Source organism: Pseudorca crassidens, chromosome 2, assembly GCF_039906515.1.
Source record: "Pseudorca crassidens isolate mPseCra1 chromosome 2, mPseCra1.hap1, whole genome shotgun sequence".
NCBI classification, from domain to species: Eukaryota; Metazoa; Chordata; class Mammalia; order Artiodactyla; family Delphinidae; genus Pseudorca; species Pseudorca crassidens.
Window position 1 is genome coordinate 105,654,749 of NC_090297.1, and position 26,490 is coordinate 105,681,238.

At 40.3% G+C, this 26,490-nt stretch overlaps 1 protein-coding gene across 18 annotated transcripts in view; it reads left to right on the forward strand.

Annotated features, from left to right (window-relative positions):
• The window catches only part of PDE4DIP (phosphodiesterase 4D interacting protein), a 224,462-nt gene that overhangs the window by 105,854 nt on the left and 92,118 nt on the right, over positions 1 to 26,490 (forward strand). For 17 of the 18 annotated variants that reach the window (XM_067727491.1, XM_067727490.1, XM_067727485.1 and 14 more), the window contains exons 5-8: positions 2,156 to 2,232; positions 4,800 to 4,923; positions 5,059 to 5,234; positions 8,878 to 8,995. In XM_067727491.1, coding sequence (XP_067583592.1) covers positions 2,156 to 2,232; positions 4,800 to 4,923; positions 5,059 to 5,234; positions 8,878 to 8,995 — 495 coding nt within the window. The remainder of the gene's footprint in view (positions 1 to 2,155; positions 2,233 to 4,799; positions 4,924 to 5,058; positions 5,235 to 8,877; positions 8,996 to 26,490) is intronic. The other variant, XM_067727459.1, reaches the window with a different exon arrangement.

The window sequence follows — 26,490 nt, forward strand, 5'->3', positions numbered from 1 at the left end:
TATTCCTCACAAGACCTGATAAGTCCCTTTCCACATTAAGAGTGCTGTTAACAGTGGAGGAGAGGGGTCTGCAAGAGTCAGAGCAGACCCTTTAACATTCCCTGGCTGTGACCACACTTCTTTAATTTAAACTTCTCCCTCTCCCATTCCTAGAAGTGTCTTGTGGAATACTGGTGGGACACAGTATGCAAACTATTGATCTAGTCAATATAATGGGTAATAATGCTTCTAATCTAATGATGAAAGGGCTGATACATTTTGCATTAAGATCTTTTTTTTTTCTTAAGGTGGTCAGGCAAAACCGTTTCTCTTTTGATTTTTTAAAAAAGCAGTTTTGTTTTGTTTCTTTTTTTTATGATTCCCGTTGTCACAGCTTCTGCTGGGACAAAATTTTGAAAATCTCTATTTTTAAAAGGGATAGGCACATTGTGGATTATATGAGCAGTAGATCAATTTACAGAGTTAAAATCGAAGCCTTGGAAAAAAATTTTTTTCTATTTCCTTCATGTTGTATTTATATGGGATGATGGATGTTCACTAAACTTATTATGGTAATCATTTCATGGTGTACATAAGTCAAATCATTATGCTGAACACTTTAAACTTATACAGTGCTGTGTGTCAGTTATATCCCAATAAAACTGGAAGGGAGGAAAGAAGTTATGGCATGTTAAATAAAAGGATAGAGTCTTAAAAAAAAAAACCTGAATCCTTGGAAAGGAATCAGGTAATTGGTTACTGGTTTCTTTTAACCCAATTCTATATTGAACTTTGCAGTACACACCAGGGTGGAAATCAATTTAGGAGAATCCTGTGTTTAACATGGATTGGCATAAAGACTCTGTTCAAGTGATGTGTCCTGAAACAAAACAAGCTACCAACACAGAGAAAATCTGATTAAACACAGTTAATCTATAACTCATTGTTAGCCCAGTCCTCTAGTTCTAGGTACTAATATCATAATGAAAATTTATTGTATTGCTTATCATTTAAGTTCAGCTTCATCATTGGAACTTTTCCTTGGGTTAGGTGGGTGGATATTCTTCTGGAGAGTAAAAGGAGAGAAAGGTGCTCTCGCCCCGCCAACCACCCTCTCTTGAGTACATGCATTTCCTTGGATATCTTGACAAAGAGCTGATAAGATAAGCAACTGCAGTTAATTTTGGATCCACTTCAGCTATTCTTGGAGTTTAACAATTTATATATTTACTAACGGAGAATGGAGAAACGTGATTAACTATGCGGTGATTTTTCTGCAGAAAGAGAGTAGAGAGGGTTAGAATTTAATGATGTAAATTGGAATGTACTTGCATTTCCATGTGGTAGATTTTGTAATGCCCATGAAATTACCTTGATCCACCAGAATCATTGATCATAAGATTTAGGATCTAACCTTGTGGGATGAAACTGTTTCAGCAGTTCTCTGTGAGACTTGTAAACTTTATTGTCTATTTGCTTGAATAGACGTAGTGCTAAAGCCTAGAGAAGTAACTATATTTTTTCTCTTTTTTTTCTTTCCGTCCTTTTCATTTCTCTTTTCTACTTATGTAGAAGAATAAAGCTAGCGTGAAGAATGTTCAGATCAGATTGCCTAGGATATCCCACCTTTGGTGTAATAATTTTCTTTCCTTTCTATGACATAGGATTAATGTAATATATGATTATGACTGAGAACGTCAGCTATCCTAGTCAGGGAGGGAAAACTGTTGTTTTTATAAGTAATAACAGTGAACACTTAAAAAAAATTGAACTGTTGATTTACAATATTGCATAAGTTTCAGGTATAAAGTGATTCAGGTGTGTATATATATATATAATATATATATTCTTTTTCAGATTCCTTTCCATTACAGGTTATTACAAGATATTGAATATAGTTCCCTGTGCTATGCAGTAAATCCTTGTTGTTTATTTTATATACAGTGGTGTGTATTTGTTAATCCCATACTCATTTTTTCTCTCCCCGCCCCAGCCCCCGCCTTTCCCCTTTGGTAACCATAAGTTTTCTACGTCTGTGAGTCTGTTTCTGTTTAGTAAATAATTTCATTTGTATCATATTTTAGAGTCTACATAAAAGTGATATCATATTTGTCTTTCCCTGTCTGATCGACGGTCTGTGGCAGTTAATGACGATTAATGCCTGTGTACTTTTCAGAACATCGAGTTGAAGGTTGAAGTAGAGAGCCTGAAACGAGAACTCCAGGACAAGAAACAGCATCTGGATAAAACATGGTGAGTTGCAGTTTGAACTAGTTGAGCTCTTGGTCCTTTCCAGTCTGGCTCATTAACTGAGCGCAATAGATTTGGAACCAAATTCCTTAACTCTGGCGTTTGAATGCTGCATCCAGTTAAGAAACTGAAACAATGTGCTTTTCTTTCCTTGGGCTCCAATAAGTCTGAGAGATGTTGACATAGATTGGTAAATGCATCAGACCTAAGCTTATAAACTTCCCAGTCAGTAATCTACTAATAACATCCAGGGCTGACATAGAGTTCGGCAGAAATGGGCACTCTCATATAGTGCTGGTGAGAGTGTGAATTGTGATAACATTTTTGGAATGTGGTACTACCTATCAAAATAAAAAATTAGCACTTCCCTTGATCAAATAATTCCTAAAAGGAATCTATTCCTTATAAATAAAAGCAAGAGTATGAAAGGATAAATGTATAAGGATATTAACTGCATCATTATTTGCAATGGCAAAAAAAAAAAACTAGGAGCAACTATACATCAATAGGGCAATGGTTGAAAACATTTTGATATAAACATACTGTGGAATATTATGTAGTCATTAAAAGGAATGAGTTAGCTCTATATTATTATCCTGGTGGAAAGTCCCTGATAGACTAAGTAAGGGGGAAAAGTGCTGCATGATATTTAGCATATAAGCCCCTTTGGGTAAAGACAATCTATGTGTTCATGTGTTTGCTTGAATATGAATAGAAAAAAACTGCAGAGTTACATACCAAACTCTTTAACATTGCCTGTATCAGGGGAGTGAGAGTGGAGTTTGTGATGGGGAGAAGACTTCAATTTTTTTTCTTTCTATACCTTCTGTATTGTTAAGATGGTTACTTTTATAATTTACAGTTTTTATAATTAAAAAACCCTTAGTTTTAAATGACAAGTACTATTGAAATTGTTACTAAAAATAATTTTCAGATTATATCCTAGAATCAGTATACATCCAATCTGATCTGGTGTTCCTTCTATCTCCACAGTATTTCTTGATGCTTAGAATGATAGTCCAGCAACATCAGAATACTCAAACCAGACTCAACCATACGCAGTATGCTGGAATTACTCAATACTTACTAAGGCATTAAGTGAACTAATAGATTTTAGGAAAATTTATAATAACAATTGAGTTACAAGTTTTGAGATTTGTGTAGTGATTTTTAAAAAAAATTATGTCGTTTCAGTTTTTAATTAGGAGGCATTATCCTATTTTTAGCAATGAGAAAACTAAGGTACAGAGTGTTAAAGTCTTCTCAAATGAGTGGCAGAGCCCACATCTTCTGGCATCATGTCCAAGGCTCTTCTGCCTTCACAACAGCTGTAGCCTATTAAATCAGGCATTCCTGGCTGACTTACTCAGAAAATGTATAACTTCCAATCTCAAGACATTGTAGTTAGCTGTTGTCTATTGCATTTATCAAAGAATATGGAGTCAAAGTTGATGATTCCTGAGGTCTATTTAAGGGTCTTAGGTTATTCTCTTGACTTGTGTCCCTTGTACAACAAAGACCCTTCTACCACCAAAAGGCTGCATAATGACATGGGAACTCAAGATAAATATAGTCTCTGGGACAGTGCTGAGTAGTGTCCAGTATCAAGCAAGGAATTCTATAATCTTTAGGGAAGTTCCATTTGGTCACCATGGGCGCAACCTTCTGGGCCAAATATTAAAATACTACTGGGCTTGGATAGAGCAGTAGTATTTGATTTATCATGAGCCTATGAAGGCTCAATATCGTTCTCTGCCCTGAGAACGAGAAGATTGTCCATGGTTCTTAACAAACGGCTTAAAACAAGAATAAAAACAAACCGGAATTAAGATCATTCAGCACCTGATACTGCCCCCAAATTTCTAATCCTCAGACATCCAAAGGCAGCTGTTGTTAGCTATAAATAAGCTGGTGACACCTTACCCGCTTCATGCTAGCGCCTGGGCATTCATTCCTAAGGACATCAGAGAAGCAAAGCTGGGCCAGAACCCTGAGCTTCCATAGATTAAACGTCTGCTTTCTGCATGGGACTGTGGGAAAACTGGATAGAACTCTGGGTAGGTAGCCCAGATTCAGGGCAGTCTATGGGTTACTGGCTGTAAAGGAGAAAAGCATTTCTGTGGCTATCCAAATAGATATTCTATTCCAGCAACCTAAATGGAAGGGACACTCTAAATTCAAATAGCAAGACAAGCAGGGAACTAGCAAAGCACTCTGGGAGAGCAGTCTTAATGGGAAAGTCTGGGGACAGATGATGGAGAACATGGATGCTGAGTTCTAAACCATCTGATGACTACCTGCCTTTCATATGCAAGATTCTTCTCTTGAAGCTATAGCAGTAATGAAACCTCTAGGGAGTCAGGTATATTCTGATTGACAAGCAACACAAATCAGAGTTCCTAAAAGATTACCTGAGAAGTTGGAAAGAGCAGTTCCACAAATAATTGCAGAGAAAAAAAATACTTCATTTTTATTCTCATCAATGGAACTCTGAATTACTGAAACAGCCTTAATGGGTCCACTTGCTAAATTATATGACTGGCTCTGACTGGCCAATGCTCTGGTTTTAGCACTGATGTGGAGAATCTCAACAGCCATAATGAAGCTGAGCTCCGGCGCCAGTTTGAGGAGAGACAGCAGGAGACGGAGCATGTTTACGAGCTCCTGGAGAATAAGATCCAGCTTCTGCAGGAGGTGAGTATCCTCGGCTAGGGGTCCCCTTTTACCTCTTTTCCGACTGCTCTGCCTCCTGGCATTCACCTTTTCCCTCCCTAAAGTACCTATGTTTGCAGGCTTTCAGGTTTTGTTCTTTTCTCGTTCTTTTTGCAGGAATCCAGGCTAGCAAAAAATGAAGCCGCACGGATGGCGGCTCTGGTGGAAGCAGAGAAAGAGTGTAACCTGGAGCTCTCAGAGAAACTGAAGGGAGTCACCAAGGACAGGGAAGATGTACCAGGAAACCGGGTCAAGCCCAACCAATACACTGAGGCCCTGGCCCAAAGGGACAAGTAGGTGCTTTTGGTGCTCCATTTGCCATTTGTCTTTTGCCTGTTCTCGAGCCTGTGTGAGTATATAGCAGCTGCACTGTTCCCTTTGAATGACTTACGGTGGACCTTCACCATTACCAAGACTTTATGGTTCCCGCAAGTAAAGAAATCTCTTTTTAGGGCTGTGTCTTTAGTGGTATCCATTAACAGAACTGACTAGTTGGCAATCAGGAGACTTAAGTAGGTATAAGTAGAACAATGGTCAAATGGTAGCAAACAAGAGACATGGATTCACTTATTCACATTTACTGAGCACCAGCTATATGCCGGACACTGGGCTAAGCACTCAGGTTACAGAGATGAAAGACCCACTTCCTGTCATCAAGACACACGTTACACAATTTTAATAATTTCTCTGATAGAAGTAACATGGGATGCTCTGGGGCGTATAGAATTGTCATCTATTCCAGGCTAAAAGAGCAAGGTGCCATTGAAAGTGTCCTGAAGGAGGTGAAATCGGAGGTGAGTTTTGATGAGTGAATAGGAGTTAGAAGAAAGAGTGTAGGAGGTGAGTGGCGTGGGGGAATCTCCTGTACAGGAGGAGACACCACTGAGGGGAGATACAGGGAAGGGCATATTTCAAGACGTGTAATTAGTGCTATGTAACCAGAGCAGAGGGTCTGGGGAAGACTAATGAGAGATAAGCTGTATTGGGAATAGGGGGTCTGATTGTGCTGGCTTTGTATATAGTAAGGAACTTGAATTTTCTCATAAAGTAAGCGGGCATTTGTTGAGGCCACCACTGTGTCTTGGTTACTGCAGCAACTTCCTAACTGTTCCCTTTACTTCCGGTTCTACCCTCTGCATTCCATCCCAATCTAACAATTCAGAGCAGCTTTGAAGTGGGAAATTCAACAATATGAAACTGACAAATAATTTATCCTCTTCAATGCATGATACTATGGTGGCATAAAAAGCCTTAAGTGGTTTTTAACTGAATGGGTGAAAAACACACAAGGTACGCACAGTGACCAATGTGATCTTTTTGAGACACAAATCTGATCATGTTATTGCAGAGCAATTTAGAAAGTTCTCCAAAATCTTTAGGAGATAAAATCTGTTCTTAGTGTGGCCATCAAAGCCTGTTATGATTTTTTTTTTTTTTTTTTCGGTACACGGGCCTCTCACTGTTGTGGCCTCTCCCGTTGAGGAGCACAGGTTCCGGACGCACAGGCTCAGTGGCCATGGCTCATGGGCTCAGCCGCTCTGCGGCATGTGGGATCTTTCCAGACCAGGGCACGAACCCGTGTCCCCTGCATCGGCAAGCGGACTCTCAACCACTGCACCACCAGGGAAGCCCATAAAGCCTGTTATGATTTGACCCCTGATTTCCCCCAGACTCATCCCGTACCATGACCCCTTCATATATCACTGATGCCAGACTAGTAATAATAATGACAACTAAGGTTTGTTGGGCTCTTGCTGTACAGCTGAGCTGAGTACTTTACATTCTTGTTTAATTCTCCCATAAAGTTTAATTCTCTCATAAAGTTAACAGTCCCATGAGATAGGGATTATTATACTTTATAAATGAAGAAATTGGCATTTAGAGAGTTATGTAACATGGCTTCAGGCATTGCTGGAATCAAAACCCTAAAGGCACAGCACCTCCAGAAGCATACTGTGCTATGTCAGGTCCCCAGAATTTTGCTCATGCTCTTCCTTCTGTGGGAAACGTGTGTTTTCCCTTCCTGGTGAGCTCCTAATTCATTCTTCAGAACTCACTAAGGCATCAATGGTTACTTCTGTGAAGGCTTTTGTGACAGCAGAATTAAGTCTTTATATTGTTTTTTCTTTTTTTTTAAGGAATTTTGCCTTTTTTTTTTTTTTTTTTTTTTTTTTTTTATGGCTGTGTTGGCTCTTCATTTCTGTGCAAGGGCTTTCTCAGTTGTGGCAAGCGGGGGCCACTCCTCATCACGATACGCGGGCCTCTCACTATCGCAGTGTCTCTTGTTGCGGAGCACAGGCTCCAGACGCGCAGGCTCAGAAATTGTGGCTCACGGGGCTAGTTGCTCCGCGGCATGTGGGATCTTCCCAGACCAGGGCTCGAACCCATGTCCCCTGCATTGGCAGGCAGATTCTCAACCACTGCACCACCGGGGAAGCCCTATTGTTTTGTTTTATATGCACATCCATTAGTGTACAGTTCTCTGTGTGGTGTTGTATTTTCTTCAGATCTTCCCTGCTAGGTTCCCTGAGACTGTCTCAGTCCAATAAATGCTTGTCAAGCCAAAAACAGAAAAAAGAAACAAATGCATACCTGACAAGTAAATTGAGGGAGTTCATATCAGATGGCCTTGAATAGCTTTGTAAAGTAGGAGACTAGATTATCTGTAGAGACTGAGGGTCAAAGGGATGAATAAGATATGAACTTGAGAAAAGTAGAGACATTCTAGCACAGATACTGTGGGGAAGTTGATATGGAGTCCACATTCATCATCATAATTATCATTATAGCTTGCATTTGTATAAAGTTTTTAAAGTTCTTTCTGATCCCCACATCTTAGCTAATCCTCATACCTTAATTTAAGAGATTCCTACTTGACTTTCTGATACCCTTCACCTTCTGCCAAACTATTTTCCTGCCAAGGTGCTATCACTATCTTACATACACAGGAATCATAAGCACAATCGGAAACATTTCATCTAGTACCAGCACATTTCCTAGGGCAGGTATCTCTAGTACTCAAAGACTTATACACAGAGAAACAGCAAGATAATGCCCTGCACGTAGTAGGTGATGAATAACTGTCGAGTTGAACCTGTGGTTTATAGACATCAGCACAGCATGCATAGTCTTTGACAACTGAATTCTAGTCTGAATTTCCAGCCTCTTCTCCAGCCATTGTCTCTTCCCACCAGCCTTTCCCCCTTTTCCCTTCCAGTGACGCTTCCCCATATGTCTCATATCTTCATGCCTTCATTCCTTCATTTAAGCTCCTCCTTCTGAGCCTGGAAAATAACCCAGTCTTCACAATCTCTTCTCCTGAGCTTCCCCACAGTCTCCTCCAAGTCAAATGAATTACTTCTTTATCTTTCCTCCTGTAGCTCCGTGGCAACACTCAGTGTACTATTTGGTATATACCCCTGGTGTGGTAGCACTTATTATATTCTATCTGTTGATGTAGCTGTGCCTCCCCATTTCCCAAACTCTTGGCACACACACCAAAAGAACTTAAGTTTCTATACAGCAGAGGTTGTGTGTTTTCCAACTTTATATTCCCAGTACTTGGTAGTGTGCATTGAGTTATATACGTAACAGATACCTAATAATTGGGTTTTGAATGGAACAACAATAACAGTTTAAAAAACTCTACAACTTATGGCCCCTAGTCCAAGAATTTTATATCTATGGTCTATAGAACCATGGATTGGCTTCAAGAGGTCTCTGAACCTGTGACAATGTAAGCAAAAAATCGTTTGTGTATATATTTGGGGACTGGGGCAGAGAATACATGGCTTACTGAAGAAAAGTTTCAAAGAGTTCAATGACCAAAAGGTAAAAACTTACTGTACTGGACCATGCTATCTTTGGAGCGGGCTGAAAAATAAAGGTAGCAATAGTACCATGGCTATAATTGTTCTTACTTTTTCTTTGCTCCAGAAGAATTGAAGAACTGAGTCAGAGCCTGGCTGCACAGGAGAAACTTGCAGAACAGCTATCTCAAGAGAAGCAACAACTGCTACATCTGTTGGAGGAGCCAGCTGACATGGAAGTGCAGGTGAGATTTGGGCTGTACTTCCTGAGGCACAAAGCTTCATGCTTTCAGGATCCCTACGTTACATTTATATGTATTAGTTTTCTATTGCTGTGTAAGAAATTACTACAAACTTAGTGGTTCAAAACAGCATGCATTTATTATTCCAGTTTCTGTGGGTCAAGAGTCCAGGCATGGTTTAGTTGGGTTTTCTGCTCAGGGTCTCACAAGTCTGAAATCAAGTTGTCAGCTGGACTGCTTTCTCAGCTAGAGGCTCGCTTAGGGAAGGTTCCACTTCTAAGCTCCCTCAGGTTGTTGGAAGAATATTTCTGTGTGACTGTAGAAGTTATGGCAGCTTGCTTCTTCACAGCCAGCCATGGAGAGAGACAGTCTCTTGCTTATCTCCCTTCTAGACACTCTTTTAAGAGGTTCACCTGATCAAGTCAAGCCCCTCAGTGTACTATCCCTTTTTGTTAACTTAAAGTCAACTGAGTAGGGGCCTTAGTTACATCTGCAGCAACACCCCTTCACTTTTGCCATATAACAGTGCATAACTATGTAGCAATATCCCTCACCTTTGCTGTATTCTATTGGTTAGAAGCAAGTTACAGGTTTCTCCACACTCAAGGATTGTACACAGGTGTGGATACCAGGAGGTGGAGGTCACAGGGGCCATCTTAGGATTCTGCCTGCCACTCTAGTGATGTATAACTATAGAGAATGTATAATGTGGTTTTAATATTGAAGAGAGAACCCTCACTGCTGTGACAATTATTGCATTAATCTGTACTGTTGTTCTTGGAGGTTACCTCAGAGGGAACTCCCCTCCTTCATTCAACTTTTAATTTACTAAAAAGATACTTTCTGAAGGAACCCTAGAATGTATCTGTGCCCAAGCAACATACACAATTACTAGGTATTCTTACAAATCTTAGATCAATGATAAAGCAAAACATGTGCAGCTTAATTTATTGGTCACATATACAAAGGTTGGAATCAGGATAAAAAGAGCAGTGCTAAAAATTAGTATAAAGCAGTGTTTCCTCACCTTTCCTGTGTCGTGACAAAAATAGCAAATGATAATAAGAAATGTAGAAAAAGGCGTGATTTACAACATAATCAAATTGCTTAAAACCAGTGACTTTTTCTCATTTTTCTCATTATCCACTGCTCTTTTTTATTACTCAAGTAATAAATAGCAATTACCTAAAAGTCTGCAAATCCAAATAAGCAAAAAAGAAAAAAAAAAAAGAATTACAGTTTTCAATAGCTATGATAAGTATAGAAGAAAGGCAATGATTTTGTACATTTTTAAAATTGAGCCCCTGCCATAAATTCACTCATTAATTATAATTTAAAAAAATAATGAGTGATAATATTTATAAGGTGTAGCAGTAAATGGATGGAGCTTCTCACTTGAAAGTGACCATCCTGGGTGCTTAGGCCACAATGAGGGCAGAAGAAATCACTATCTTGGCTACACTGTAAACCCCTTGGACTCTGGATCCATTTTGGTTGGAAAGGTCTGGTTAACAAACTCAGGAAATGATGTGTATGCATATAATGTGATAGATATGAGTAAAAATTAAAGTTTCTAGGCTTTTTTGCAAGATACATATTGAAATGTATGGAAGATCCCATAACATTTTTTAATTAGGAATAACTTGGCTGGGAATTAGGAGAAGTAGGTTTCTATCCTGATTCTTTCTTTATTAACTGTATGACCATGGATACATCACTCTCAGCCTCCATATGTGTAAAATGGGAAAATTAGCCCAGACGATCTCCAAAGTGTCCCACAATTTTGACATTCTGTTCTAATGAGTCCAGCGTCATTGGGGAAAGTGTATAGTCCCCAAGGTAAGCACTTGGAAAGAAAAATACTCACGTAAATCCTGAAATAAAATCACTCTCATTGTTCTAGTTTTATATTTCCAGACATATAGAAACATATTTAGGTACACATACGTATTTTCATTAGTATCTTTGGTAAGCACTGAAATGGGTATATGTAGTTCAATATTTGCAATGTTAAGAAGGGGAAGTGGGTTGGTATCAGCTTTTTTTTTTTAACATCTTTATTGGAGTATAATTGCTTTACAATGGTGTGTTAGTTTCTGCTTTATAACAAAGTGAATCAGCTATACACATACATATGTCCCCATATCTCTTCCCTCTTGCGTCTCCCTCCCTCCCACCCTCCCTATCCTAGCCCTCTAGGTGGTCACAAAGCACCAAGCTGATCTCCCTGTGCTATGCGGCTGCTTCCCACTAGCTATCTATTTTACATTTGGTAGTGTATATATGTCCATGCCACTCTCTCACTTGGTATCAGTTTTTAAAACAGACTTGAAGAACAGAAAAATTATAATTTCAAAGAGACTAAATTATTTACAATCTATCCTAAAGGAAAGCTTAGAACAAGGTTAAGTACAGCGTCTAGAGGATAATAACATTGGGTGAGCAGAAGAAATAAATACATCGTCACATAAATTGTGCTAAATTGATATGCTTCTTTAATGTTGCCGGTACCTATAAAAATTTATTATTATTGTTATTGCCCAACTCTTTGTACATTTATAAACCTGATTACATCATGCTGTGAATTCTGTCAATCAGTGTTTCCCAACATTTTTCAGAGAAAGTTCCGTTTCATAGGAGCTGATTATGTGTCTGTGTTACTCTGAAGTAAAGTGGCTGAGGCTGGTTGGAGGTGATTACCTGTGTCCACCTTCAGAGCCTCCACCACCTGAGAGCTGAGGGGCTGGCATCTCAGCACAGTGGTGGGCCATTTTGAGGCACACTGGCCAGAATACCCAAGCTGGAGAGCTCTGCCACAGGGGGCCTCTGACAGTAGGTCCTCTCAAATGTGGAGGACAGAAAGCCTCCCGCAGCTCATTTTCTAGTTTCTCCCTTTGGGTCTGTGCCTTATGAAGAAAAAAAACAAAAAACTAGGCACCACGTACTGCTCAGTGTGCATAGAATTATTTTATATTATCATTTCTAAAACAGCCCAAGGAAGCCTGGCCAGAGAGTCAGCCTTCTAGTGAGTGTTCAGATAATCCTCTGAAAACTTCCTTCTCTCAATGTGTGTCCAGATTCCAAAAGAAAGGAAATGGTTTTGGTCACTGTGCGTCTATCTTATATTCTATGGCCTAGACAGAAAGAAAGATTGAAATGATTTCTGTAATACCTTGGGAATATTGAGCCATGCTCAAGTGGTTCAGATTGACTTAATGGAAGGAAACATTCAAGTCCCAGTTTAGCGAGAGGATCTTGGTCCTTCAATAACGGATTCTAGTATGAAGTCTCCTGGATTTTATCTGGGGAAGCAGAGTGGTATGAAAGAATGAGCTCAGGTTTTGGAATTTGATCTCAGTCAGCATCAACACTTTTTACATGTATGGCCTTGGACAAGTTATATAACCCTTCCAAGTACAATTTCCTCCTCTGTAATGTTCATCTATTTGTAAGGTTTAGAAATAATATATGTGAAGTGCCTAGCACAGTGCTCGAAACACGGTAACTACTGTTGTCCTTATAACTACTGTTGTCCATGGTAAATACTGTTGTTAACAACCTGAAAGAGAGTAAGGCTGTTCTTAAAATGAGTAGTGGCTAAAAAAGACATAGTCAATGAGTCAGATATTGTAAACTTCATTCACATTGTAACTATCTTTGTCTTACAAAAGACAATGACAAAATTATTAAGTATAGCAGTATTAGTGAGATTAATGGTCACAGTTCTCCCTCCGGACCTCCCTCTAGCCTTGCACATAGAAAAGCTGTTTTATAGGCAAAGACCAAACTCAAAGTTGTCTATTTGTGTTATTGCTCCCCAGGAAGACCACAACAGAGTGTGAATCATTCAGGGCAAATTGATCACAATGAGAATTATATCTCACTTTAGTCCCCTAGACAAAAAGAAATATTGAAGCACATTCTATAACATCTTGGGATCATGTAGTCACACTCAAATGGTTCAGATTATTATAATATAAAACCTAGAAGTAAAGTCACAAGATTTCTTAAATACATATTCCAAATATAATTTAAAATATTTATCAATGAATATTCAACAACTTTTCTGTAATAATAACGTCAGCACAATATGGTAGCATTTTCTATGTACCAGGTGCTGCTCTAAATACCTTATATAATTAATTCAAATTAGTTTAAGCCTCAAAGCAATCCAGTGAAGTAGATACTGAACTACATGAAACATAAAAAGAGATTCATTATAATAAACTAATGTTTATTTTAATATGTAAATTCTTGGGCACAACTATATTAAAGGATATAAAGAAATAGGCAGGTGCTTGTATGGGAAGTCACAGCTCCAAATGCAGTCTGGTGCAGGCATGTTATATTGGCAATTCCAAAATGGCAAGGGGGCTTCCCTGGTGGCGCAGTGGTTGAGAGTCCGCCTGCCGATGCAGGCGACACGGGTTCGTGCCCCGGTCCGGGAAGATCCCACATGCCGCGGAGCGGCTGGGCCCGTGAGCCATGGCCGCTGAGCCTGCGCTCTGCAGCCTGTGCTCCGCAGCGGGAGAGGCCGCAACAGTGAGATGCCCGCGTACAGCAAAAAAAAAAAAAAAAAAAAATGGCAAGGGACAGTGCCGTTAGTTATGATCCAGTGGCAGTGCCAAAGTGAAAAACTCTTGGTAAATTTCCAAATAAACAAATAAATTAAATAATATTCCTTTAATTTACGTAGCAGTTTAACTCATAGAAAAGTCAGAGTATATTAACGTTGTGTTCATATATACAACAGAATTAAGTCCTAGGTCCAGATGATTACATAAACAGTTTGATTACCTGCATCACTGCCCAGTGGAACATTTGAAAGTCATTCACATTTTGGAATAATGCTTTGTCCTGCCCATTGCAAGTTATGTAGCCCCCCAGCCCCACTCATCACTGAAACAAGAAATGCCCCCGCAAACTTCCAAAATGCACTCTAGGATATGACTGCTTGATAAGTACCACTGGTCTAGGGGGACCTGGCCTTCAAAGCGTTTAAAGCCCAATAAGAGATTGGCATGTAAACAAAGAACTAAAATGCAGTGTGATAAATGAAGAGAGAGAAGTATACTCATAGTGCTAAGAGGACCCAGAGATGAGAGGGATTAACCCTATCTTTGGAAGTCAGAGAAAGCCTCACTTGGAAGTCAGCCTTGACCTGGGGCCTTAAAGGCTGAGTACACCAGGCAGAAAGTAGGAGAAGGGCATTCTAGGTTAGGGGAACAATATATACAGTGGTGTGGAACACACTTAAGGAATTGGAAGTAATTGGTGTTTTCAAATGTATGACAAGTGTTGGAGAATGATGGAATACATAGCTGGGAAGTCCCATAAATGTTAAGCTAAGGACTTCATGTTGTAGGCAATGAAGAACTAAAAATTTAAAAATTAAGCAAAGGGAATAAAAGCTTATGAGTTGCATTATACAAAGGCAATCCTGGTGGTTGTTTAGACAGAAGACTGAGCAGATAATTGATGTCACCTTTTGAGATAGCAAATCATGGTTTGATGCAGCTAGTAACTGCTTCAACTAGCCCATTCTGTGAGTTAGATAAAGGTAAAGAATATTGTAAAGCCAATTATAAAGCACTTTGTCTAAACAGTGATGTGTGACAACTTACTATTTGTGACACCTGAAGTCCTTGCTGTGGGTGTTATCTTTGCTAACAGTAGCAGCATCTTAGTTCTACTGTATTATACTCAAACCTTAGTCTGCCATGCCACTTCTCACCACAGGCGCCATACCTCTACAATGCACAAGGCACAGGTTCAATTTCTAAGCCCTGGGCCTGCTCCATAGAGGCTGAAGAATTCTCTCATCGCCAGCAAAGCCATCCCTGGAACCCCTTACAGATGTTAGGGAACAGAGGAGCTTGAGTTCTGAGGCCTGAACTCCACCCCCCGCCCCAACCCCTCACAACTGGGGACACCACAGTTGGGCTTTAGAAGAAAGAGAGCCCACAAGTCATGCGCTTCTAGGTGTGAGTTGTCCAGATGAAAAACACTCATCTTACTCCACCTCCCAGAGACAAATACTTCTCACGTGACGCCAGTATGAAAGTCTGGACTGGGAAATAGTCTCTGAGTACAGGAAGTTTTACTTCAGAGCCTTTCTTCCTCCAATGAGAGAGACAGTTTTGATAAAGATTATCTGGTTTAATTGATTTTATTATCCCTCTAGTTGTTTGCCTTTTCCATTCTACCAAAACGTTGTTCAGCATCCATTTTAGCTGGAGTGTACCTGTAGAATACTCATGAACTTCTTTTATATAATTAATTTCATAGAACAACAAAAAATGCCGCAAGCTTGACATGCCATGGATTGACAACACTGCATGTATGCTCTCAGTCCTCCATGGCCGTTCGGCTCGACGGCATGTGGTGACCAGAGTGCTCAGCTTTGTGATGGCGCTGTCACGCTGCGGCAACTCAGGGAGTCAGAAAATCTAATAAAGTGCAGTTTACAAAGCGTTTTTCTCTTCCTTACTGAAGGTATCCACAGAGTTGCAGGGAAAAGCTGGGAATCATTCCAGTTATTGATATTATTCCCTTCTACAGAATGGTGGAAGCTTTATCTCAAAGAACTTTTTAAATGAAACCAGACCTGGAGGGTAGGAAGGCGGGGGGCGGGGCGGGGGGATGGCGTGGGGGGCGGTGGCGTGGCGCGGAGGTAATGTACTTGCAAAGGAAATGTCTGGAGGAATTCTTGTTTTGTTTCCTCTTTTTTCTCTCCATCTTTCCCCCCAGTATTATATAAGCACTATTTATTAATGTGTAATTACACTGTGGTTGGCCTAAAAAATGAAACAGGGCAACAGAATTAGGGAGAAGCATCCATTAAGCCATCAGGACCTTCCTACTCACACAAAGCAGCAGACCGTCAAGCCATTGCATTTATGCCTTGTCTGGAACCTAATGTAAATAGCACTGCATGCAGTGAGGCAGATTTCCTAAAATAGCAAACATTCCAGTGTTACCGTGGAGAGATCTGACGTAGAGGTTAAGGCAAGAATGCGCTCTAAATGCTCAAGGCAGAGACTGAAAACCTGGCAGGGATTAGCAGCTCAGGCAGCTTCAGCCAACGTCATGTAAGGAGAATGTTTTTTTAGAGCAGCTTTTCAATATCCCTTTCTTAAGCTGATGAATATTGAAGCTGGAGACTCCTTTACAAATCCTCATTCAACGTCACTGTCTCCCAGGCAAACCTTCATTGGTAACATGTCTCAGAAACAGACTTTATCAGATGGAGAAAAGAGGGGCTTCTTCATAGCTTTATTTATTGAGCATTTACAGTTGCACAGGTACTGTAAGGTGAAGGAAGAGGAAGACAAAGACATAAGGCTTAGTCTCTGACTTCTAGGGATTACAATCTAATTGGAAGGTAAGAAAGTCTCTGATGGAAACAAAATACAAGGCAGGAGAGAAAGGGAAAAATCAGGGGCTGGGGTGGGCCGTGAAGACTCTGGTCTGTAAGGAATGAGTAGGATTTTAATAAGACATAAAAATATTAGGCATCAATTTATTTACTCATTCAATGATTATTTACTTAGATCTAGGAACATACTGATAAAAGTACCTCAGAAGATAACAACATGAGTAAAGTGTGGTTCCTCTTCTTAAGGAGCTTACCAGCCCTTTAGGGAAGAAGGCAATATGGAAAAATGACACACATATTACTATAGGAATAAAAAGTGCTTTGGAAGGTCAAAGAAGAGAAAGATGTCTTTTGAGGGGATTAAGAGAGGCAGCTTAAAGAAAATACTTGAAGGTTGGTTAGGATTTTGACAAGAGGAGATGGTAGTAATGGGAAAGAACATTACAAGAAGATAAGAGAGCGGTAGGGAAGTTCCAGGTAAGGAAGCAGTAGTTGGAATAGTGAGGATATGCAGGGGGACAATGAGTTTAGGCTAGAAAGATAGGGTGATACTAGAGTCAGAGGGCCTTGGATGGCAGGTCAAGAAGTTTATGATTGTGGGTAAGTCATTAGGTCTCCAGGTTACTATGCCAGAAAGTGATACATCTGAGATCTGTTTTAGGAAGATTAGTCTGGAAGGAGGAGTGAGTAGAGGAGAAAGAAGGTGAGAGGACTAACTATTATGGAACTCTATTAAGATATGAGGTCACTAGAGGGTAACGAAGAATGGAAGTTTTGTGCTAAGGCAAAAGAACGAAATAAAATTTTAAGATATAATAAGTCATTCATTCATTCATCCGTTCATGTAATCGAGTCCATGACTGTTTATTGAGTGCCTACCATGGCCAGACAGTGGTGAAATTAAGTGCTGGAGAAACAGTAAGAATAAGCATGGCAGAGTCTTTCCCCTCAGGGAGCTTACATTCTAATAAGGGAGCTAGTTAAATAACCACGTGATCAAACAAATAATTGCAAACTGTGAGAAATACATTGGAAAAAAAAAAGAGCAAGGATCAGCAAACTTTTTCTATAAAAGGCCAGAGAGTAAATAATTTAGACTTTGCAGGCCATAAGATTTCTGCTGTTGCAGCACAAAAACAACCATAGACAATACATGAAGGACTCGGCATGGCTGTGTTCCAATAAGGTTTATTTACAAAAATAGATGGGAGGCGGGTTGAGCCCACAATCCATAGTTCCCTGATCCTTAATAGAGAATTAGGAGGAAGGAGGGGGAGGCACTATAGTTAAGGGGAAGACATCAATCAATCTTTCCTGGGGTAATTTTGAGATGTCCCTAACACATACAGGTGCAGATACAAATAGGTAGTTGGCCATTTGAGAGTGGAACTCAGAGGAGAATTCTGGAATAAAGATATTCTTTTACTGGTTCTGAACACCAATTCCAACACGTGTATTGAGAGCAGGGACACTTCCCACACAGCACCGAGCAATTCTTAGACACAGAGTGTCCAAGAATTCAACTCAATTCTGACACTGTCTACCTGGAGATAGCATCAGAGGCCACAGGTTAAGGATTCAGTCTTATAAGACTGCCTCCACACCCCTCCCACTGCTCCCTCCCTCCCCCTCCTCCCCACCCCTGGGCTTCAGACAACAGTTGCAATCCCAGTTTATCACCTGTGCTTCTGACCAGCAATAGGTTAGAGGTTCCAACAACCCCTCCTTGGACTTCAGACACCAGTCACAAGTCCAGATGTTACATGTACTACCGACTGTCTATAAATTTAGAGGTTCACATGACCCCTTCCTCGGGTTAGATTAGTTTGCTAGAGCAGGTCACAGAACTAAAAGAAACATTTTACTTACTGGATCACTGGTTTATTGTATCAGGATATAACCCAGGAACAGAGATGGGAGATATGCATACGGCAAGGTAATATGAGAAGGAGTGAGGAGCTCCCAAGCCCTCACCAGGCACCTCCCTGAATTTCCCCATGTTCACCAACCCAGAAGCTCTCTGAACCCAGTCCTCTTGGGATTTTATGGAGGCTTCATTACAAAAGCATGATTGACTCATTGGCCATTGTCGACTGACTCAGCCTCCAGCCCCTTTCCCTTCCCTGGAGATTGGGGTGTGGGACTGAAAGTTCCAACCCTCTAATCACATGGTTGGTTCCTCTGGCCACTACCGCCAAGCCCCGCCCCCCCACTCCCCCAGTGTCCTAGTGACATTCCAAAAGTCACCTCATTAACAAAAGACCTTTATCACTCTCATCATTTAAGAAATTCCAAGGACTAGAGAATGGACTTGAGGATATGGGGAGGGGAAGGGTAAGCTGTGACAAAGCGAGAGAGGCATGAACATGTATACACTACCAGATGTAAGGTAGATAGCTAGTGGGAAGCAGCCGCATAGCACAGGGAGATCAGCTCGGTGCTTTGTGACCGCCTGGAGGGTGGGAGGGAGGGAGATGCAAGAGGGAAGAGATATGGGAACATATGTATATGTATAACTGATTCACTTTGTTATACAGCAGAAACTAACACACCATTGTAAAGCAATTATACTCTAATAAAGATGTAAAAAAAAAAAAAAAGGAAGAAATTCCAAGGGTTTTAGGATTCTATGCCAGAAAGGGGGACAAACCAAATATATATTATAAATCACAATATCACAAATACATATTGGAAGTTACTCATATAAAGGTGGAAAAGGATGAGATGATATTGAAAGAGAATAGAGGTGAAAAAGGCCTAGGACTGACCCTCATTGAACACCTACAAAAAGTTCATAGTGGGTATGACTTACTCTGAATTCACAAATTTAGTTTTGCAGGAAATATCACAGTTACTTTCTTTAAATCAATTTAATGTTACCCTGAGTCCCTATCCTAATCAGGCTGGTGGGAAATTAAATTCCGTTCATTCGGTTATTCCTCCTCCCCACTCTCTCAGTTATGTGAAGGTGAAGGTCCCTGGGCTTTATCAGGTGTCAAAGCATCAAGGAGACTACTCTGATCATTGGTCCACCACTGAAGCACCCCGCCCCAGCACATACAGTTCTACTAATCCTAACTGCTTGCTACATTGGACTCTTTATGGAGCCCCTTGACCTCGAGTCTAGCCTCTCCAAGTCACCCAGTGCCTTCTCCCCCACAGGTCCTGCTTCTTCTGCAGGGCACTGATAATGGAGGTGGGTCCTTGTTACTCTTTCACCCCCTCCCCAGTCTCTTCCCATCTGGGGTGAAATCTCACCCTTTCCTCTCTTGTTGACCTCAAAGACACTACTCTCTTCTCTTCCCCACTGGGATACCTGGCTTAATCTTCAAAGTGCGTTTAGAATTTTATCCAAGTCAGGAAATGCATTTGACTTCAGGCACTCTCCGCTCTTTGCTCTGCAAAAACTCCCAAGTCAAGGGAATGCTGAGGGCCTTACCATCAGACTAGGAAAGAGGTAGGTAGGGGTATACAAGTAACATATCTATATCCAAAAATTTACCCTGTCACCATTTGGTTAGAGAAGAAATGTGAGATGAGCTGATAGAGAAGTAGATTAGGATCTTTTTGTACAGATATTGAAATGCCAAACTAAGAGTTTTGGACCTCGTGCTATAGGTAGTGGACAATTATGGGTCTTTACTATGAATGTTCTAGAAATAGTATACAGGATGATTAGAGGGGTAAGCTTCTAAAGCTGTGTGACATGATTCAGGTTTCAGGTTTTAAGAACCTGAAAAGGACAGTGTAGGGAAAATGCAAAACAACATTTCTGAACACACTAGAGATGTTTGGAAATAGAGTCAAAAAGAATTTAGCATTTGGCTCGACAGGGAAGGATTCTGAGGAGTTAAAGGTAACAACTCCTTAGTTTACAAGTTTACCCTATTGTAGAAAATGGCATGCCTGACCTCCTCTCTCCTGATCTTTCTCTAGATGTTGACAATGTTAACTACCCCTCTCATTCCTGAAACTCTGTCCCCCTCTCACCTGTGTTTTGATTGTGGAAGAGTTCAACTTAGTTTTTTTCACTTAGTTTTTTCCTCAGTCCCCTAAATACAGCATGTCCCAAGTCAAATTTTGTATTATCTTTTTGCAAATGGACTCAACTCCCACATTTCTGTTTGTTTAGGCAATTTTTTTCTACCAGTCTTCCAGGCCAAAAACTTTATCTCTATTTTTAACCTTTTTTTCCCTTCATCCTCTCTGCATATATGTCATCAAGTCCTGCTGCTCGTTCCTTCAAAATGACTCTCATATTTACCAGTTCCTTTCCGTTTTTATACCAGACCTTTATTATCTCACATGTGAATAATGGCAATGGATTTTTTTTAAACTATTTTTGGCTGCGATGGGTCTTTGTTGCTGCGCGTGGGCTTTCTCTAGTTGCAGTGAGCAGGGGTTATTCTTCGTTGAGGTGTGCAGGCTTCTCATTGTGGTGGCTTGTTGGGAAGCATGGTCTCTAGGCAATGGATTTTTTTTTTTTTTTTTTTTCGCGGTACGCGGGCCTCTCACTGTTGTGGCCTCTCCCGTTGCGGAGCACAGGCTCCGGATGCGCGGCCATGGCTCACGGGCCCAGCTGCTCCGTGGCACGTGGGATCTTCCCGGACCGGGGCACGAACCTGTGTCCCCTGCATCGGTAGGCGGACTCTCAACCACTGTGCCACCAGGGAAGCCCTAGGCAATGGATTTTTAACAGGTCTTCCTGTAACCATCCCAAAACCTGTCCCTGAAACTCCAAGCCATCCTGTTGTCTGACTAATTTTCCTAAAACAAACTTTTCATCATGCCATTCTTAGCTTAACTTCATAACAGAAAGTCCAAATTCTTTTGCCTGCAAATTCTAGTTGCCAGTTCCCTCCATAGCATAGTGTCTGGCTTTCAGTTGGCCCTTCATATATTTTCTTTGAATGAGTAATTATTGAGATGTACAGAGTGTATGTATAGATGTATAGAGTAGGATGCACCTGGCCACTCAGATATCCCATAAAATCTTTCCCTTTACTGACAGGCTAGCATCATATTTAACCCAACTTCCAAGACTTTTGAGGATGCTGTTTTCTTTTTCTGGAGTCCTTTCCTTGGCTTCCTCCATTCTAAGGTCCATCTCAAGTCCCACTCTTGCCCCCTTCACCTGTGTCAGCTCATACTTAACTTTTTCTGCACTTACATTGAAGTTGTCGGTACCATTTAGTTTACCAATCAGTTATTCTGATTGTAGCATGCACATTCTCTCCCCTTCAACTAAACTGAAAGCTCTCTGAAGACAGAGGAAAAAAACAAAACAAAAACTGAGTTTGCATAAATTCTTGCTCAGCAGTTAACAAATATTTTGAAGTTCACTTAAACAGCTGTGGATATTTAATAACTTGAAAGACTGCAGTGTTTACTATTTTAAAATCAATTCTGCTGATAACCATATTATAGCAATCTGTAGTTGAACTGGAAATCTCCCAGTTTTAAAACAAGTGTTTTGAAATGCTGTGCTATTAATTAATGCAAAGCATGATTGTTTCTGGCTTCTTAAAGATTTCCAACCAACAGAGGGAAATCATGAACATGCTTGTGGTGTTACCATAAAGCCTAACTGGCTTTACTTTGATATTCTTGCATTTCCTCATCTGCTTTTGCTTCTCTGCCAGAATCACTCCCCCCACCCCCTGTGGCATAGTTTTTAGTAATTAGAACAGCTATTTCCAACATCATAACTAGGATAATGAAAGCTAATACAACTGGTTTGGGACATAGGGATTTTTCACCTCTTGGAAACTCCCTCCCAGCCCAGAATTAGGTCTTAGAAACACTACGACACAGGGAGTACAAAAGTACGGTTCGAAGAGAATCTTCCTGGGCCCTCAAATCTAGAGATCAAAATAGAGATAGTGCAAAAGATCCCTACCATAATAATACTTAGGAATCTTGTTCCAAATGGGCATATAGTTCTCTAAGTTCAACAATTTTGTACGTAGTTCTTCATTAATGGGTTTTTCCATTTATCTGCAGACCTTCTGATCGTTTGGCTGACATTTGTCTGAATACACTTTAAGAGAGTTCTAATTCAGTAGTTTTCAAAGTGTGGTTCTCAGCAGCATCTGCATGCTCTGGGAATTTCTTAGGAATGCAAATTCTTGGGCCCCTTCTCAGACCAACTGAATTAGAAACTTGTTAAATCTACCATTTAACAAGCCATCCAGGTGATTCTGATGCATGCCAAAGGTTGAAAACCACTGTTTAATTCAACATGTTTATTTTGTAGCTTAGGAAATTAAGGGCCAGATATAAGTGATTTGACTTAGCATAGACAGCAAATATGTGCTTGTGAATGCATTTATCAATCCATTTTGAGGGCAAACTGCCGATATATAAAATGAATCATTTGTTTAACTCATTATCGCTTATCATAATATGAAACCTGTTCTCAGTAAGATTTTCCTTTATTATGTAACTTTTGATAAGTTTTAGAAGTAATCATCCTATTCTAAATCATCACAAAAGCCCTAGGTCCCACCTTAACAACATGCTTTGCTTCAATCGTAAATGTATGGTGCGTAAATGTATATAAAATAATATTTTCCAACACTCATATGGATAGGAACTATGATGTTTTGAAGTCGCAGTTGGGCCTTTTATAGAATTTCTTCTGAGCTATATTTTCCCAATTTTCAAAGCTGTTCCTATGATAAAGTTATAGGGGTTACTTTCCACGAAAGAAATCCCTTAGATTAAAACTTTATGGGTAATACATATTTTTATACTAATTTACTCCTTATCTTTTTTAATTGAACTATACTAACATATAAAATCTACAGATAAGCAGTCAGTTCAATGAGCTTTAAAACTGTACACATCCATATAATCATCACCCCAAACAAGATATAGAACATTTTCATCACCCCAGAAAATTCCTTTGTGCTCCCTTGCAATTAATCCTCTACCCCCCATAAACACTTTCTGAATTTCTATCATTATAGAAATGGTTAGACTTTAAGTTGTTAGACAAAATAAACGAAATCACACAGGATATAGTTAAATGGCTTGTTTCACTTAACATGCTTTTGAGATTCATTCATATTGTGGGTATCAGAGTTCATTTTTTTTTTTTTTTTTTTTTTTTTTTTTTTGGCGGTACGCGGGCCTCTCACTGTTGTGGCCTCTCCCGTTGCGGAGCACAGGCTCCGGACGCGCAGGCTCAGCGGCCATGGCTCACGGGCCCAGCCGCTCCGCGGCATGTGGGATCTTCCCGGACCGGGGCACGAACCCGTGTCCCCTGCATCGGCAGGCGGACTCTCAACCACTGCGCCACCAGGGAAGGCCCCCATTCTTTTTTATTGATGGTTAATATTATATTATATGAACATATCAAAATGTGTTTATCCTATCTTCTTCTTAGTAATGCATTTTTTTCTTATAACAAAATCAATACATGCTTATAGAAAATTTTAGAATACAAATGAGGAAAGAAGAAAATAAGTATCCATAGTTCTACTCTCCAGACATAATCACTAATAACTTGTATATCACCTTGAACCTTTGTTTATATAAGTTGTCCACATATATATATCACATATTATAAGTTTTCATTTTTTAGGGTTCAAGTTTTACCACTCTGATATAAGTGCCTTAAATTGGCACAATTCTTAGTTTTAACTATAGAATATTTCCTAATTTTAAAACATTTTAAAAATAATATATGAATATACATTCATTGCCCCAAATTCAAATGATACATGGTATATAGAATAAAAGTAAATGTTGCTGTTCAGCTCCCCATTTTCTTGCTTCCCCATAGATAACCAGTGTTGACTAAATACAAAATCTTGACCAAGATGATATTGATAAACCATGAAGTGCTGAATTTATTATCACATAATTTTCCTTGTTTCATTTTTTAATTTTTATTTTCAATTGATCTGTACAAAAGTGATCTTTTAGTTTTATACCAAATGGTCATATTTAGGAGTGGTTCTAGTACTCTAGTTTACTATCTGTTTTGAGATAAGGTCTTTATGTTCTCTGGGAGTGAAGAGTGCTGTCTTCAAATTTCTTTTGATTGTTGAGTGATCTATTTCTATCTGTTGGAAGCCTAGATATGTATGTATAGCTCTTTCAGTATGTTGATCTTTACTTACATATTCTTTACAAACGTATTCTTCAATAGTAAGTTGCCTTTTCTCCATTTGTACTGACTTGCTCTTGTATACCAACTACCCATATGTTGCCATTAAAGTTTAGAGACTACAGGTCAGGTGCAAAATCTTATTAAGGAATACAGAATAATACAAAGTATTATTTAGAGTTTGCTCCCCAGGAGCACTTTGTTTCATTAATTACTTTGTTTCATTAGCATTTTCCCCAATAGGAAAACGTGGCTCCCAACCACATTCAAAGATGAGGCCTTGATTAATGTCTTAATTTGCACTTTTTGCACTTTTGAGTCCTTGCTGTTCTTTAGGGTAGTGTCCTGGCAGGCCAGAAACTCCTTGCCTCTCTATAGATCACTATGGATTCCAAAGATTGTTACGATTGTTACTTAATTTCTTCTGACTCTGAAGCTCATATACCTAGAGATAATACCTAGAGATAGGCAAAAATGCACCTGTAGTGAGTTGTTTTTTTTTTTTTTTTGCGGTACGAGGGCCTCTCACTGCTGTGGCCTCTCCCCTTGCGGAGCACAGGCTCCGGACGCGCAGGCTCAGCGGCCATGGCTCACGGGCCCAGCCGCTCCGCGGCTTGTGGGATCTTCCCGGACCAGGGCACGAACCCATGTCCCCTGCATCGGCAGGCGGACTCCCAACCACTGCGCCACCAGGGAAGCCCTTGGAACTCTATTTTACATTCTTGGTTTTGGGACCAGAACATGCCTCTTTAGGTGAAATCACAGATGCAAAGTTCTGTAGCCTACTAAAGCCAAAGCTCTAAGGGCTGTTCTAATCTCTCATGATGGAGCTACTAAGATTTTGTTTTGATGATTAAATAAGAGAGTGATACAATTTTATGTGTGCAGAGCCCCATAAAGCTTTAAAATTACTTTAAAATATTGCATTATATTAAAATAATAATATTAGCTATTATTATTGACATGATATGAGCCAAAATCTGTTAAAGCACTTCCCCCAAATCATCTCATTTAATGCTCAATAAGAAGTTGGGGGTTAATTATGGGCTTTCATCGAAGGCATCTGAATGTCTCCAGGTTCAGGAGTATGGGCTGTGCCCTGGAGATGAGGGTCAGAAATACTTTGACTGTTGCTGGCCTTATTATCTCACAAAGTCAAGTTAGTGAAATCTGGCATTATTGTAATTGGGAAACGTCCTGCTCTGGGAAAACTCCAGATGATTGTGTGGGACTGTTTTTCCTCCCATCTGGAGTTTGCATACCTCTCAAGCCAGGGAGAGAATTGTTTATTATAAACGGACGTTGACACCTCGATTCCACCTAGACAGAGCTCCAGCTTCCCTCCACTCTGTGTGTGCAATCTAAGTTCTGTACCCAAGGCTGGGTGACTTACTACTAGATGATGCTGAATAAGACAAGATACTCACTGAAGTCAGTGAAATTCCCAGCTCCACTTCTGCAGACAGCAGCACTCTCTGATACTCTGGACTCTTGCTCAGATAAATAAGGCCTTTTGTTCTCGTGTTTGTCTCCCCTCCCCACCCCCAAAATAAGGCCTACAGTCTACCTGAACCTGAAAGAGGATTCGGTGATGGCAATCTACTCTCAGGTGTCTATATTCTTGAAAAAGCTCATTTTCTCTGTTATCATCAAAATCTTGGTTAACCAGCTGCATTCATGTGGCTTTTGTTGGACTCCTTCTCAGGTGACTGCTTTGTGCCCTCTCTCGATTTCTTTTCTAAAAAAGGGCAAATCATCCAGGACTGCTAAACTCAACCGCAACATCACGAGGAGAGAAACACTTGTCCTCTTTTCTAGGTGCTCCCAACAGTCGAGGGGGAGGTTGAACTGAGCCTCCTAAAATCCGCCCTACCTGCCACCTCCGGTTTATCAACCCATTCTCCCCGGCCGCTTGTGAAGACCCGGGGCCTTTTAATCCAGGCACCGGACTGGGTAGGGAGAGGAAGGGGGGTGCTGCAGGAGGGAGGGAGGCGGCGCGCAGCG